The following is a 14,711-nucleotide window of genomic DNA, read 5'->3' as shown; positions in this document are numbered from 1 at the left end:
TTCTGCTCACTGTGGTTAACAACAGGCTAGCAAAATAAATGTTTAAACTCACCGGAGTTTCAAACAGCAACAACCCGACTGAGGCTGCTCCTCTCGTGCTCACAGTTGATGCTCTACTAATGAAGGAGCTTATCAGTACACTGTAAAAAAATTTAAGCCAGTACAACAAAAAAAATCTTAGTACTAATTTCCTTCAGCTTTTTTTTGTTTACTCAACTTTTGTAATTAACAGTTAGACTGACTGAAATTAAGTTGTAAGTCTTACAATTTTTTTTTTATTGGGTTAACTTAAGATTGTTAGTTTTCTGGAGAGGTGCAACTATTTTTTAACAAACATTTTTAAGTTGAGCCAATTCAAAAAGATTTGTCTCAATGTCTGAAGTTGAGTGAACAAAAAAATCCTAAAGGAAATTGGTACTAAGTAATAATATGTTAAGACTGGAAACTACAATAACTTTGCCCAAGTCAAAAACTGAAACCAGTGAGTCAATGTTAACAAAACATTTATTCAGAAGCATGTTGAAGGCAAATAAAAATGTCATTTCAATTAGCTGTCATCATGACAAGAATTTTCTTTTTTTATTCAAAGGAATATATTACCCCAAAATCATAATTATTTACTTTTTTCTGTCTCAAACTCATAGGACTTATTTTCTTCTGTGCAAGACACAAAGACATGCAGCTGTAATTTGTATTTTCTGAAGTAATACAGTTTTGGGAGAAACAATAAACTAACAATTCTTTTTAAATCTTGATATCCGATTGTATTCAGAAGACATGGATTAAATCATATGTGTTACATTTATATAAAACATGGTTTACATTTATATCTTTATGTTCTAGAGAAGAAATGAAGCCATAAAAAGACTATGCACTAAATAAGAGTACAAACTGGAACAAATAATTGCTCAATCTTACAATTATCCATATGGATTGCAGCTACTTGAACAAATTTTTTTTGAAGGACCGGACTCTTGCTGAGCACTTTAAGTCAAGACCAATAAACAATTTTTAATTTAGTCAAAAGTGTATTTTATGTATTTTAATTGTTTAGGACAGTTCACATTGAGGGCATAAATCAAGCCAAAGATGAGAGTAACAGCTGTGGCAAAGTTCTTGCACATTATCTAGCCCAATCTGCTCTTATAGTACTACAGAGAGGCACCTTATAATTGGGTTGGAGTGGAACAGTTGCAACATCATCTTCAATGATAGTTAAGATCCTCATCTTCTCCCCTTGTGAATGTCTTCTGGCTCTGTGTCCTGCAGTAGAAAATGAATTGACATAACTTTTTTTTATTTTGAATTACGTTACACCACAGAGTGACCCTAAACATGTGCTCATGTACCTTCACTTGAAAAGTAAAGGTGGTCATGTTTTTAAGCTTGTTCAAATTCAGCCATAGAACTAAAACTGATAAACAGAATACATCTCCCAATTTCCTGCACCTGTGCTGTTAGATGCCATATCAGTATTAAAGGGATAGTTTACCCAAAAATGAAAATTAACCCATGATTTACTCACCCTCAAGTCTGCCACTATATCACTGCCCTTATAAAGCTTGGAAGAGCCAAGAATCGTTTTAATATAACTCCAAATGTATTTGTCTGAAAGAAGAATGCCATATACACCTAATGACTTCAGGGTGAGTAAATCATGGGCTAATTTTCATTTTTGGGTGAACTATTCCTTTAATATAGTTACACGTGGCACAACATCATGGGGATCTGGTGAACAGGTGAAATTATATCAAGTGTGAGTGTATATGCTGGTGACACACATCTTCTTACCAGGCAAGTCTTCAGGATGTTTCCTGACTTTTCCCTCATAAACAAAGGTAGAGCTCTGAGAGTTGTAGCCTTTCTTTGAGCAAGCACATTGCAGTTTCTGTGTCTGAAAGACAGAAAACAAATATGGAACAAGCTATGCATGTTATATCCAAAGAGAAGCATGGGAATTACCTTGAAAAGGAGATGGCAAAATTCAGCCTTTAACCAGAGAGATATGACCACATGCAAAATAATTACCTGATGATTAAGTTGGTCTAGGAGGATCTTCATCTCATCGGATACACTCCACCACTTGTTTTGTACAATTAGATGTGTATTCATCTAACTAAGAGAAAAAGGTGCTCTTCTGATTAGTTTGTGTAAACCTGTAATACTCAGCACAGACCCTGAAAAAAAAAAAAAAAAACATTGTTAAAACAGTAAGAATTAAGTGTAGGCCTACACGTTAATTCAGTTCTACTAACTAAAAATTATAAACTCACCTGATCTTTCAAAAACAAAGGCCACTGTTTTAGCACATCAGAGGTTCTTGCTGCTGTACTGATGTTCTTTAGTCTAAAAGGGACAAATACAACATAACAAAGATTCATATTAAAAAAAAAAAAAACAGTTACAGTAGATTAATTTACTTAGTAAAAATACTACAGAAATGGAATAATCAAATGTGAAAAAAATTAATTCATTTTTCCTTAAAAATACAAAAGTTATTAAAGAGCAGTGAGCGATTTTGTCTTTCGTTGATTAACAGGAAGGACACTGACAGCGGCAGATAACATATTTTCACTTTAAACATTATTTAATATACAAAGCAAACATGCGTATTTTTAACATAACATTTGTTTTGCATATATAGGCCTATATTTTTTCCCCTCTAAATTGTATTATATTGAATTATATTGCACTACTGTAGAATGCCTGAGCCTCAACCTAAGCATGTACAAATTGTCACTGACATTTGTATATAGGCCTATATAACAAATAAACTTGAAATTGAATTTAAATCGAATAGACTACTGTCACTTTAAGAGCTATTGCACAGATTTAATACTGAAACATCTGGATTTTACAACATTTGTTCACTTAAGACATAGCCGACTGTATTTACATGAATACTACACACACAGTGGGTTTTTTGAAATAATTGTGTGTATTTCACTATTAATTAGCAATAAGCCGTGATAGATAACTGAATTCGCACTCACATTCTGTCTGAGATAAACAGCTTTCTTCTGTCTCAATCAGCGTAAGCACCAGATTTGAGTCTTTTTTTAACGACTTACTGCGCTTAACATTTTAAACTTCGTGCACGTTCTTGTCTTTTCTCATTCAAGCATGTTTCCTCGCTTTAACGTTAGTCTAGGTGGCAATAGTTAAGTAAGTTAGCCATGTGCTACGCGGATAATCTCTAACAATAGACACTTATCGTCTCCACAGAAAATATCTTTTAACATAATACTATATTTTACCAACATATGTCTGCAATCAATGTAGCTTATTTTCATTCATAAAGCAAAATAAAACTTACCTCAGAGATGAATCCAGTCCCTTCAATAGCGTGGTTGAAGGAGGAAACCCCGTGGCGTGTAACGTACATAGAGACAGACTGCGCATGCGCGATGGTGGGAAGTTAAACGTTCCAGCGCAGAAATCAAAACATTAAGTTTTCTCAACTTATTTTTTTGTGTTCATTGAACAAATAGTAGTAAACATGCAGTTAAATAGATTTTATAAGTTAACTCAACATTGCGCTCAAACATTTGCCCACTCAACTTATAATCTTAAGGTGAGTAAACAATTTGCAAGTTGGATTTTTTACAGTGTATAGATGCGTGTATATAATCAAAGTTTCACACTATTATGTTGCGTTACATACCAGCAATTGTTCACAGCTTACACACGATTTCAGGACGTTTCAGGAAGAGATCTACCAAGACATGAAAACTGCGCGTAGCACACTCTACCAATCCTGATACAGTCTGTTTATGACGCACAAGTGTATTGCGCTCTCTGGTGGGACAACATAAAACTACACCTCTAAACAACATATATGGTTTTAGTAGCCCTATGTTTCATATGGGTTACAAAAACTTTTCTAAAAGTTCACTTATCGCACTATGTTACTTTTGTTACATTTTATAAACAGGGTGTACGCTCTCAAATTCGTTTAATTTAATCACAAAATACAAATATGTTTTTCCGCTCTTTAATGTGGCATGACAGATTATTTATCAGACGCTTTATCAACCCTTCATTTAAACGGCAGCAAGAACCAATCATATCTTTATTTCTAGTTATAGCATGAAATAAACATGAATGAACCATGAACACAAGAATATATGTTGAAATATACGGTACAACTTACTGACATGTGTTTCAACCTTGGAGAGATAAAACAGCTTGTGAACCAAGTAACATTACATTTAACTCAGAAAAGTTATACAATGGTCATACAGTAGTTCATTAGTAAGCTAGAAAGAACACTAGAGAGTTATGATCTTAACCTGTTAGGGATGTATTCATTATTTAATGTATGTTTAAATCTGTTTCAGTTATATTCTTAATTAAAAGAATATAGAAGTGTTTGCGTCAAAGTGTGAAAATTGAATCAGGTCATTTCTTTTTCTATTAAAAAGAGTTGATTATTGTTACCATCATTATTTCAAAGACTTTCAGAGCCTCTCAACTCTTTCAGGAAGTTCAGGAGCTGCAGGTTATCTGAGTTCATTAAACCGGCCTTCAGATTTTCAGATTAAATTGAATGTTGATTTATTCTGTCTGAATTCAGTTGAATTCAATAATTTGGACATTGTTGCTAATTCTTACCTTTAATATTATAGTAATGATCCAAGTGAAGCAGCACTGTATAGTTTACTGCATTAGATGAGAGGTTTTTCCCTACAAAATGTACATGTATCTCAAATATTTCCAGATTTATTTGAATTGAGAAAAAAAATCAAATAATGAAATTTATATCAATATCCAATTGACCTTTCGCTGAGCCCAGCCCCCCTTAGTTACTGTTGCTACGTCCGACAAACAAATGGTCAAACACGACCAGCGCGACAGATTGTCATGACGGGAAGAGGTATACCCGTGCGTGTCAGTGAACTTTTTTGGAGCAATACCTCCGCGATATCCTCCAGATCGAGGCAAAAGGGGTTACAGTATGCAGTGGAGGGATATATTCAAAATATAAAAATATGCAATGAAGGAGACACAACTACTATCTACGTCTCTATCGAGGCTAATGCTTACCGGTGTTCATTATTCATACACATAGTTTGTGATATGACAAAGAACAAGAAAACAAGTGTTTAAAAGCATTGAAAGACACTCACTGTTGTGTTTTTGTGTGAAAGAAAAAACTCTCTGAAAATAAAAGTGCTGTCAGCAATAATTTCTTATGTGTGTTTTTTCGCATAACACACTATGACTAAAATTTTAAATGCTGCAAAACACATGGGAGTTATATTCTCGATGCTGTAGTTTATCTGATCAGTCACAGTATATCATTAATCAAGCTTAATTTGACTTTTCAACTACAATTAGGCAGGGTGAACTGAAAGCTTTTACAAATCTTTTAGCTATAACTTATATAATTGACAAAAGTACGTGGTGCATTTTCTTCCAAAAATGATTTTCTTTCTCAAATTCATGCTTCAAGTTGACAACGCACAATAAACGAAATCACACAATAACTGTTTAACCAGACATAGCCTTAATTTGCATCTAAATAACTTTCATTGCTTGTCTTTCATAATGCACTTACCATAATATTTATTAGGGGGACAATTACAGATCACAAAACTCGCGGTTGAGACCATAATATTTATTAGTGGGGCAACGGATCATAAAACTCGCGGTTCAGACAATTATGTTTTTTTGAGTAACAGATAGGATAGTTTTTCAGATCAGAAAAAAAAAAAAAAAAAAACTTTAAGTAACGTTAGCCATCGACACCACAGCCAGCAGACGCATTTATGCTTCGTAATGTTCGACACATTTAACTGGGAGTGGGGCCGTCCACACTGTTTTATCCATTGTAGGCATCGCTCACGTTGTGTTTTCGGCTTTGGGAATGGAAAGAACACAACTACTCCAGACAATCTCTCGGGGTATCTAGTGTCCGATTTACAAACGCCGTGGGCGCACGCTTCACCATCTTGCTAATGTTTGTCGGACCTGCTCACATAGTAACAGTTGCTATGATGTGTGATTGGACAATGGCCGTTTTGGGGGAGGGGCTGGCGAAAGGTCAATTCCTTGAGGCTTGTGCAAACGGCCAAATAACAGTTTTACTGATATATAGACCAACAGCACTGTTGCTCGTGTGATATTGTCTAATTATTTAATTAGAGAGTGTTGTTATTTTACTAAAACTTTTCTCTTTATGTTGTAATCTGTCAATCTTTCACTGGTCAAAAGCAGATTTAAATCAAACCTGCTGAAGAAGTTTCAGTGTCTGTGTGAAGGAACAGCAAAGCAGGGAAACCCAACACTCCTGAATGAGATCTACACAGAGCTCTACATCACAGAGAGTGAAAGTGGAGAGATCAATAATGAGCATGAGGTGAGACAGATTGAGACACAATCCAGGAGAGCAGAAACAGAGGACACACCGATCAAATGCAATGACATCTTTAGACCTTTACCTGGACAAGACAAACCCATCAGAACTGTGCTGACAAAGGGAGTCGCTGGCATTGGGAAAACAGTCTCTGTGCAGAAGTTCATTGTGGACTGGGCTGAAGGGAAAGAGAATCAGGACGTCCAGCTCATATTTCCACTTCCTTTCAGAGAGATCAACTTGATGAAGGACAAAACACTCAGTCTTTCAGATCTTCTTCATGTCTTTTTCCCTGAAACAAAAGAAATGGAAATATCCAGTGGTGAATATAAAGTGTTTTTCATCTTTGATGGTCTGGATGAGTGTCGTCTGTCTCTGAACTTTAAGAGCGAGGTGAAACTGTGTGATATATCTGAATCAGCCTCAGTGGACGAGCTGCTGATGAACCTCATTGAGGGGAATCTGCTTCCCTCTGCTCTCATCTGGATCACCTCCAGACCAGCAGCAGCGGATCTCGTCCCCTCTGAGTGTGTCCATCGAGTGACAGAGGTACGAGGCTTCAATGAGCCACAGAAGGAGGAATACTTCAGGAAAAGAATCAGTGATCAGAGTCTGGCCAATACAATCATCACACACCTGAAGTCTTTGAGGAGCCTCCACATCATGTGCCACATCCCAGTGTTCTGCTGGATCTCAGCCACTGTTCTAGAGGAAATGTTGAGTGAAGCAGAGAGAGGAGAGATTCCCAAGACTCTCACTCAGATGTACACACACTTCCTGACCATTCAGACCAACATCAAACATGAGAAGGACTATGAGAAGAGAGTGAAAGATGAAGACATGATTCTCAAACTGGGGAAACTGGCTTTCCAGCAGCTTGTGAAAGGCAACCTGATCTTCTATGAGGAAGACCTGAGAGAGTGTGGCATTGATGTGACAGAAGCATCAGTGTACTCAGGATTGTGCACTCAGATCTTCAGAGAGGAGTTGGGCTTGTATCAGGGGAAAGTCTTCTGCTTTGTTCATCTGAGCATCCAGGAACATCTAGCAGCTCTATATGCACACATTCACTTTACAAATGAGAACAGAAATGTGTTTGACACAACCATACAAAGTTTATTTTTTAAAATCTTAAACCAGATGAAATATCCCTCATTATCTAAGCTGCATCAGAGAGCTGTGGATGAGGCTTTACAGAGTAAGAATGGACATCTGGACCTTTTCCTGCGTTTCCTTCTGGGTCTCTCATTGGAGTCCAATCAGACTCTCTTACGAGAACTACTGACACAGACTGGAAGCTGCTCCTACAACAAAGAGGAAACAGTTCAGATCATCAAACAGAAGATCAGGGAGAATCGCTCTCCAGAGAGATCCATCAATCTATTCCACTGTCTGAATGAACTGGGTGATGATTCTCTGGTGCAGGAGATCCAAGATTATCTGAAATCTGGAGGAATAGGAGAAACCAAACTCTCCTCTTCACAGTGGTCAGCTCTGGTTTATGTGTTGCTGACATCAGAGCAGAAGATGGATGTTTTTGAGCTAAATCAGTTTATTGGAGCCAATAATAGAGCAGATGAAGTTCTTCAGAAGCTGATGCCTGTGGTTAAAGAATCCAGATCACTTCAGTAAGTCACTCTGACAACAATCATTACACTGATAAAACTTGATCACATTTATGATTTTAGCATGTGTTTTCGTACCAAAGCAATACTGTAATAGGAGAAATTCAAATATATCTTAAGTAACCCTGTTACGTCCACCTGGCTCAAGGTGAAGCAACATAACAACGGGGAGGCCACACATGGAACTCAGTTTAACAAATAAAGATTTAATGGAAACATAAGTCAAATTAATAATACTACAACTCAAAGAAATAAAACATAAAAGTAAAACAATCTGGAACTGAAGAGGAAGAGCCGTCCTGAGTCCAACTCCGTCATTCCTTTTGTACTCGCTGTCTCTTGATGCAAGCGCAATCACCGGTAACCCACCACACCTGTTCCTGTCGCTCACTCCAGAACACAGAACAACGCCACCTGGTGGAAAGACACTGTAGACCATAACACCTCCCCTCTTAAAACAGAGGCCCCTAAAAGGGAACTCTGCAAACACCAAAAAATAACTCCAACTTTAACACAATCAAAAAAAAAAAAAAAAAAAAAAAAAAATCGTAAGCTCACACAAATGTCACTTACCCCTTTTCTTCTCATCACCTACCCAAACTCCATCTTTCAGTGTTCTCAGACGCCTTGAGAACACTAAACAGATCAAACGAAGGCAACGGGCAAATAACACATTTGATTTTATTCATCCACCAGAGAACGGGATAAAGCATCCGCCATAACATTATCTCGCCCTCGAATATGGCGAATGTCCAAACTATATGGCTGTAACAATATAGCCCAACGAATAAGTCTTTGGTTAGGGGTTCGTAATGATTGCAAAAAGGTGAGTGGATTGTGATCTGAAAAAAACAACCACCGGCATCGAACCACCACCCACATACACATCAAAGTATTGCAATGCCCACACTAAAGCCAATGTCTCTTTTTCGATTGTGGAACAATTAGATTGATAAGAATTAAACTTCTTGGAGAAGTAACTAACTGGCCTATCAACCCCATTATCGTCCTTTTGCAACAAGATTGCTCCTGCCCCTACCTGACTTGCGTCAACCTGGAGCTGAAACGCTCGATCCCATCGAGGCGCAACTAACACAGGAGCAGTACTCAGCAGAAGTTTTGCATTTACAAACGCACCCTGACAACTTGAAGACCATTCAAACTTATTTTTAGCCTTCAACAGCTCAGTAAGCGGGGCAACTACAGTCGAGAAGTTTACGCAAAAACTGCGATAATATCCAATCATCCCCAAAAATCTCATCAGCTCCTTTTTAGTAGTAGGAGCGGGGAAATTATCGATAGCTCGCACCTTTTCCCGTACCGGGCGCACCTCTCCCTGTCCCACCACTTTCCCGAGATAAGTTACCGTGGCTTTAACGAACTCACACTTCGCTAAATTTATAGTTAACTTAGCTTCTACGAGACGAGCAAACAAAGCGCGCAACCGACAAAGCTGTTCCTCCCACGTCTGACTATATACTACGACGTAATCCAAGTATACTGCACACCCTTCCAGCTCTGAGACCACTCGATTCATAAGGCGCTGAAAAGTAGCCGGAGCGTTTCGAAGACCGAAACTCATTACATTATATGAGTATAACCCCGAAGGTGTAATAAAAGCAGAAACTTCTTGTGCACGAGGAGTCAAAGGAACTTGATAATACCCCTTTAAAAGGTCGAGTTTGGTTACAAATTTAGCTGACCCCACGGAATCAATACAATCTTCCATCCGCGGAAGTGGAAAAGAGTCGGGCTTCGTAACACCATTTAATTTTCTATAGTCAGTACAAAATCTATACGTCTTGTCTGGTTTTGCGACCAGAATACATGGTGACGCCCAACTAGAATAAGATGATTTCGCAAGCCCAGCATTCATCAAATACTTGACCTCATCTTCCAAATGTTTCTGTTTTGTAGGACAAACACGATAAAATCTCTGTCTAACGGGTAAAGAGTCTCCAACATCAATATCATGATATATTAAATCAGTACATGAAGGCGTATCGGAGAAAAGTGATGAAAACTCCCTAATCAAACTGATCAGTTGATCGCGACTTTCTTCGGGCAAATGTTCCAACATAACATCCAACTTCGCCAGTTGTTCAGAATTACAAAGTCGTGGTTGAACAATAGAATCAGACATAAGACTGTCGCCTTCAATGTCATTTAACTTCGCACTTGAGGAATCATTCAGCTCTGTAGCTACCGCCACAGATTTTACTTCAGCACCAGGGACAGCGTTGTCACGTACCCGGCAGAAATACGGTTTCAATAGGTTCACATGACACAGTTGGGTAGATTTTCTCCTATCCGGCGTCAAAACAATATAATTTTGGTCTGATACCCGTTTCACTATGCTATAAGGCCCTGTAAATCTTGCCAAAAAAGACGACCCAGTAACAGGAAGCAACATTAAAACTTGATCTCCAGGACTGAACTCACGACGCTCTGACCTACGATCAAACCATGTCTTCATTTTCAACTGTGCTTTAACTAGATTTTCTCCGGCCAATTTACCTGCCAGATATAATCTACATCGAAAACCATTAACATAATCCAAGAGATTTACTGACATTTCAGGTTCCGTCACGTTATCCATCAGAAGGGACAACGGGCCTCTTACCTTGTGACCAAAAACCAAATCGTTGGGGCTAAAACCAAGGCTCTCCTGAACCACTTCACGTGCGGCTAACATCAACCAAGGAAGTCCCTCCTCCCAGTCTTTGTTCAGTTCATTACAATACGCTCTCAATAGTTGTTTTAACGTTTGATGAAAATGCTCGAGAGCTCCCTGGCTTTCAGGATGATGCGCACTACTTTTATGATGTTTCACACGCAGCTGTTGCAAAATCTGCTCAAACATTCGAGAGGTAAAGTTGGTTCCTCTGTCAGTTTGAATAACTTTTGGAATACCAAAAACTGAAATAAACTGTGACAGAGCTTTTACCACAGACCTCGTAGTAATCGATCGCAGGGGATAAGCAGCGGGATAACGCGTTGTCTGACACATGACAGTTAATAAGTAGCTAGATCCTGCTTTGGACGGTTTTAAGGGCCCAACACAGTCAATAGTAAGATACTCAAAAGGATTGCTCACAGCAGGAATGGGAAACAACGGCGCCGGAGCCAATACCTTATTCGGTTTTCCTACCATTTGACAGGTGTGGCACGTCTTAATAAAACTCGCCACCTCTCTTTTTAATCGAGGCCAGAAAAAATAGCGCATTACACTGTGGTAGGTTTTCTTGACCCCCAAATGCCCTGCTATATCCCCGTGAGCTGTTTTCAGCACCAAATCACGCAACCCATCTGGAATAACAATCTGAAATATGGGTTCCCCCACCGCACGATCAGTACATGGCGTCCACTTACGAACTAAAACCCCCTTACTCAGGAAATAACCAGAAGCCATGCTTTCAATTTCTGTATTTGATTTAACAGACGCAAACAGCGTTGTCAACCCAGCGTCTTTGCCTTGAGCCAAAATTAACTCGTTACGAGAAATCGATGAAGGCAACAAAGACAAGTTGACCAAATGATCAAAGGAAGAGTTTTCTATTTCATTGTTAATCTGGGACACATTTTTTCCAGTACTCATGGCTCGAGTTACAGCACAGGAAACAAAAACATTGGGAAAGTCCTGCACACTCCCATCTGCTTCTGCAGATAACGTTGGATTCGTTTTCACAACGGGAGGTACCACCCCACCCCACACACGATTTCCAACCAAATTATTTCCTAAAATTACATCTACACCTTCCACGGGTAACGAAGGTCGCAATGCAATTTCAACTTCCCCACGCACCAATTCCGAATTTAACTGAATCCTGTGTAAAGGAGCAGAGAATATTTCTAACCCAATTCCTTGGATCAGAACACTATCCCCTGTACTAGATCCTGAAGAAAAATTCAACTTCGAATCTAAAATAAAAGATTCAGAAGAACCTGTGTCGCGCAGGATCCTTACAGGTACTTTAACTGAACAGTCAACTAGAGAAACATGCCCCGTTGTAATAAAAGGACCATAATCTGCCTGGGGCTCTCCGTTCTTAACTGCGTTTTGATTTTTTCCTCCAACAGGGACTCCCCCAACCCATGAGGTTTCGTTAGAAATACATACTGACGCAAGCCCAACAGCTTTTGTACCGGCCTTATACTTGCCTTTCAACACCGGGCATTCTTTTTTCCAGTGACCCTTTTCCAGGCAATACCTACAAATGGAATTTGGGTCGATACTGTCGATTTTTCTATTTGGCCTGTACTCTGCCTTTAACAACGTCGGTCTGTCTAGATTTTCAAAGTAATGATCTCTTTGAAAAAACCCAGAATTTTTGTGAATCAACACGAATTCGTCTGCTAAAACTGCAGCTTCAGCCGCAGTTTTCACCTTTTGTTCATTTATGTACGTCACTATCCGCTCAGGAATAATATTCTTGAACTGCTCCAAAATTATCAAGTCACAAAGACTTTCAAAAGAATCTATTCCAAAAGAATCACACCAACGATTAAAGTGGGTCATAACCTCTCGCACCACTTCAACATGAGTTTGCCTTTCTGCTTTTTTCCATCCCCTAAAGCGCCGACGATAGGCCTCAGGGACCAGTTCGTAAGCTTTTAAAACTGCGTCTTTCACAATCTTATAATCTTTTCGACCCGTTGCGGAGAGTGAAATATACGCTTCTTGAGCCTTACCCTCAAAAACACTTTGAAGTAAAAGAGTTCGTTCGGCATCAACCCAACCTCTATCCTCAGCAACACTTTCAAACAGAGAGAAAAAAACGTCAAGATTTTTTTCATTAAATCTAGGCAGCAACTTAGTCATACTAGCAATATTTAATGCCCTATTTGAGACTAGTTGATCACCCGAGGAGTCACCACTAATACTACCCATTTTCCCCTCAGCAACCAACTTTAAGCGTTCGGCTTCCTGAGCTAACTTAACCTCCTGAACCTGCTGCTCGTACTTAAATTTCTCAAAGTTCCTTTCACGCTCTCGTTCTTCAAGTCTCATTTTTTCTAATTCATGTTGTCTGTCTAGGTCACGTTCCCTACTCTGCATGTTCAAAATTTCCAACTGCTGCTCAAACGTAAACCCGCTCTGTACTCCCATAACAAACGGCGTGGACGTACCGTCTGGTGAAACCACTTCTTCTAATGATACATCTGCAGTCAAAATCATCCTCTCAACTAATTTCTCTTTTACCATATCCCGAAAATGTTTTACCTTCGTACTCTTTGTTACTGCTACTTCGAAATTAAAATGTTCAACTACTTTACCTAATTGATCTTTTGAAAGACCATTCAATTTCTCCACCGTAGGAGCCGCCAAAAAATCTTGTAGTTGATCCATTTTATCCAAATTTCATCTCTACCATTTCCTTTTTTTATCCAATTTCCTGAATGACAGGTTAGAGAGAAAGAGAAAAGAAAAAAAACGAAAGCCACAATGAGCAGCGCAAGGCAGATAGCACCACAATGCCAGAAGAATTAAGAGCCGTCCCGTATCTAACTAAGAAAATAAACTAAATAAACTCAACCCTAGTCTTCAGTACGCCCACATGCAACTCAACGGCTAATCCGTCTCCCCGCGTCCGACGTACCAAAAACAACAAACTAAAATAAAAAAATTAAAAAACAAACAGCGTAGACGCTCTTCCTCCTAACACGGGAGTTCACGTGGCTCTGCTGGTCTAACCAGTCTCATTAATATCTCCTGGCAATTGTAGTTCAAATCTGCCTTACCTCTCATACACAGGAGGAAACAACCGGTCAAAGTTCCAATTTTTGACTGCCAAACAATGTTTTTCTCTCCAGTCCCAGCAAATATTCTACCAAATAATCAAAACAATCAAAACTGTTCCATCATGTTTATCCCCAAGAATAATTTGAATCAAATAATTACTTTACCTAATAATCAATCCAATTTACTCTCACATAACCGTTTCACCAACTATGCTTAAATTTATCAACTGAGCCTCTCTCAGTTTAATAGACGAGCCCCCATTATGTTACGTCCACCTGGCTCAAGGTGAAGCAACATAACAACGGGGAGGCCACACATGGAACTCAGTTTAACAAATAAAGATTTAATGGAAACATAAGTCAAATTAATAATACTACAACTCAAAGAAATAAAACATAAAAGTAAAACAATCTGGAACTGAAGAGGAAGAGCCGTCCTGAGTCCAACTCCGTCATTCCTTTTGTACTCGCTGTCTCTTGATGCAAGCGCAATCACCGGTAACCCACCACACCTGTTCCTGTCGCTCACTCCAGAACACAGAACAACGCCACCTGGTGGAAAGACACTGTAGACCATAACAAACCCTTTACAATAACAGTACATGAATAATCATATCCTAATACCTGAATCAATAGTTAATTCAACATGAACTCATGATTAGCGAAGATATGAACTAATCATGAACCAATGAAGAGCTATCCTTAACTACGACTAGACCTAAACTAAATCAACCAGGCTCCATAAGAATAAATAACTACTCTGAATTTGAATCAAACATGATTTAATACTCTCAACGTTGTGTGTTTCTCTTCTGTGGTGAATAATGAATAATATACAAAAAAGAAATACACAAAAAAAGTTTACCATCAAGTCACTGAAAAGGATGTTTAATCTTCATTAGATTCTTTCCAAAACTTCTGAGGTCATTTTACTCTTGAAAGTGTTTTATGGTGCGTATTTCTAGACACCTTTAACCTTATTTAGA

At 38.6% G+C, this 14,711-nt stretch overlaps 2 protein-coding genes and 1 long non-coding RNA gene across 9 annotated transcripts in view; 2 read left to right on the top strand and 1 right to left on the bottom strand.

Moving 5' to 3' along the window:
• The window catches only part of LOC311300328 (uncharacterized protein), a 120,339-nt gene that overhangs the window by 97,484 nt on the left and 8,144 nt on the right, over nucleotides 1-14,711 (top strand). The gene's annotated exons all lie outside the window — the stretch shown is intronic.
• The window catches only part of LOC311300288 (protein NLRC3-like), a 95,684-nt gene that overhangs the window by 75,141 nt on the left and 5,832 nt on the right, over nucleotides 1-14,711 (top strand). For 4 of the 6 annotated variants that reach the window (XM_084424497.1, XM_084424499.1, XM_084424498.1 and 1 more), the window contains exon 6: nucleotides 6,217-7,986. The exons of 1 other annotated variant lie outside the window; for it this stretch is intronic. In XM_084424497.1, the coding sequence (XP_084280623.1) occupies nucleotides 6,217-7,986 (1,770 nt within the window). The remainder of the gene's footprint in view (nucleotides 1-6,216; nucleotides 7,987-14,711) is intronic. One more of the 6 variants, XM_084424501.1, reaches the window with a different exon arrangement.
• LOC311300369 lies at nucleotides 487-2,983 on the bottom strand. Of its 2 annotated transcripts, XR_014629272.1 has the most exons (3): nucleotides 2,029-2,983; nucleotides 1,792-1,894; nucleotides 487-1,263 (listed from the first exon to the last, which is right to left on the bottom strand). It is a non-coding gene; the product is annotated as an uncharacterized lncRNA (long non-coding RNA). The 2 variants fall into 2 exon arrangements; XR_014629271.1 differs by having other exon boundaries at nucleotides 1,792-2,983.

This window comes from Rutilus rutilus (assembly GCF_951802725.1).
Source record: "Rutilus rutilus genome assembly, chromosome: 11".
NCBI lineage: Eukaryota > Metazoa > Chordata > Actinopteri > Cypriniformes > Leuciscidae > Rutilus > Rutilus rutilus.
Note: the sequence above shows the minus strand (reverse complement) of the source record. Positions and strands in the feature narration are given on the sequence as shown.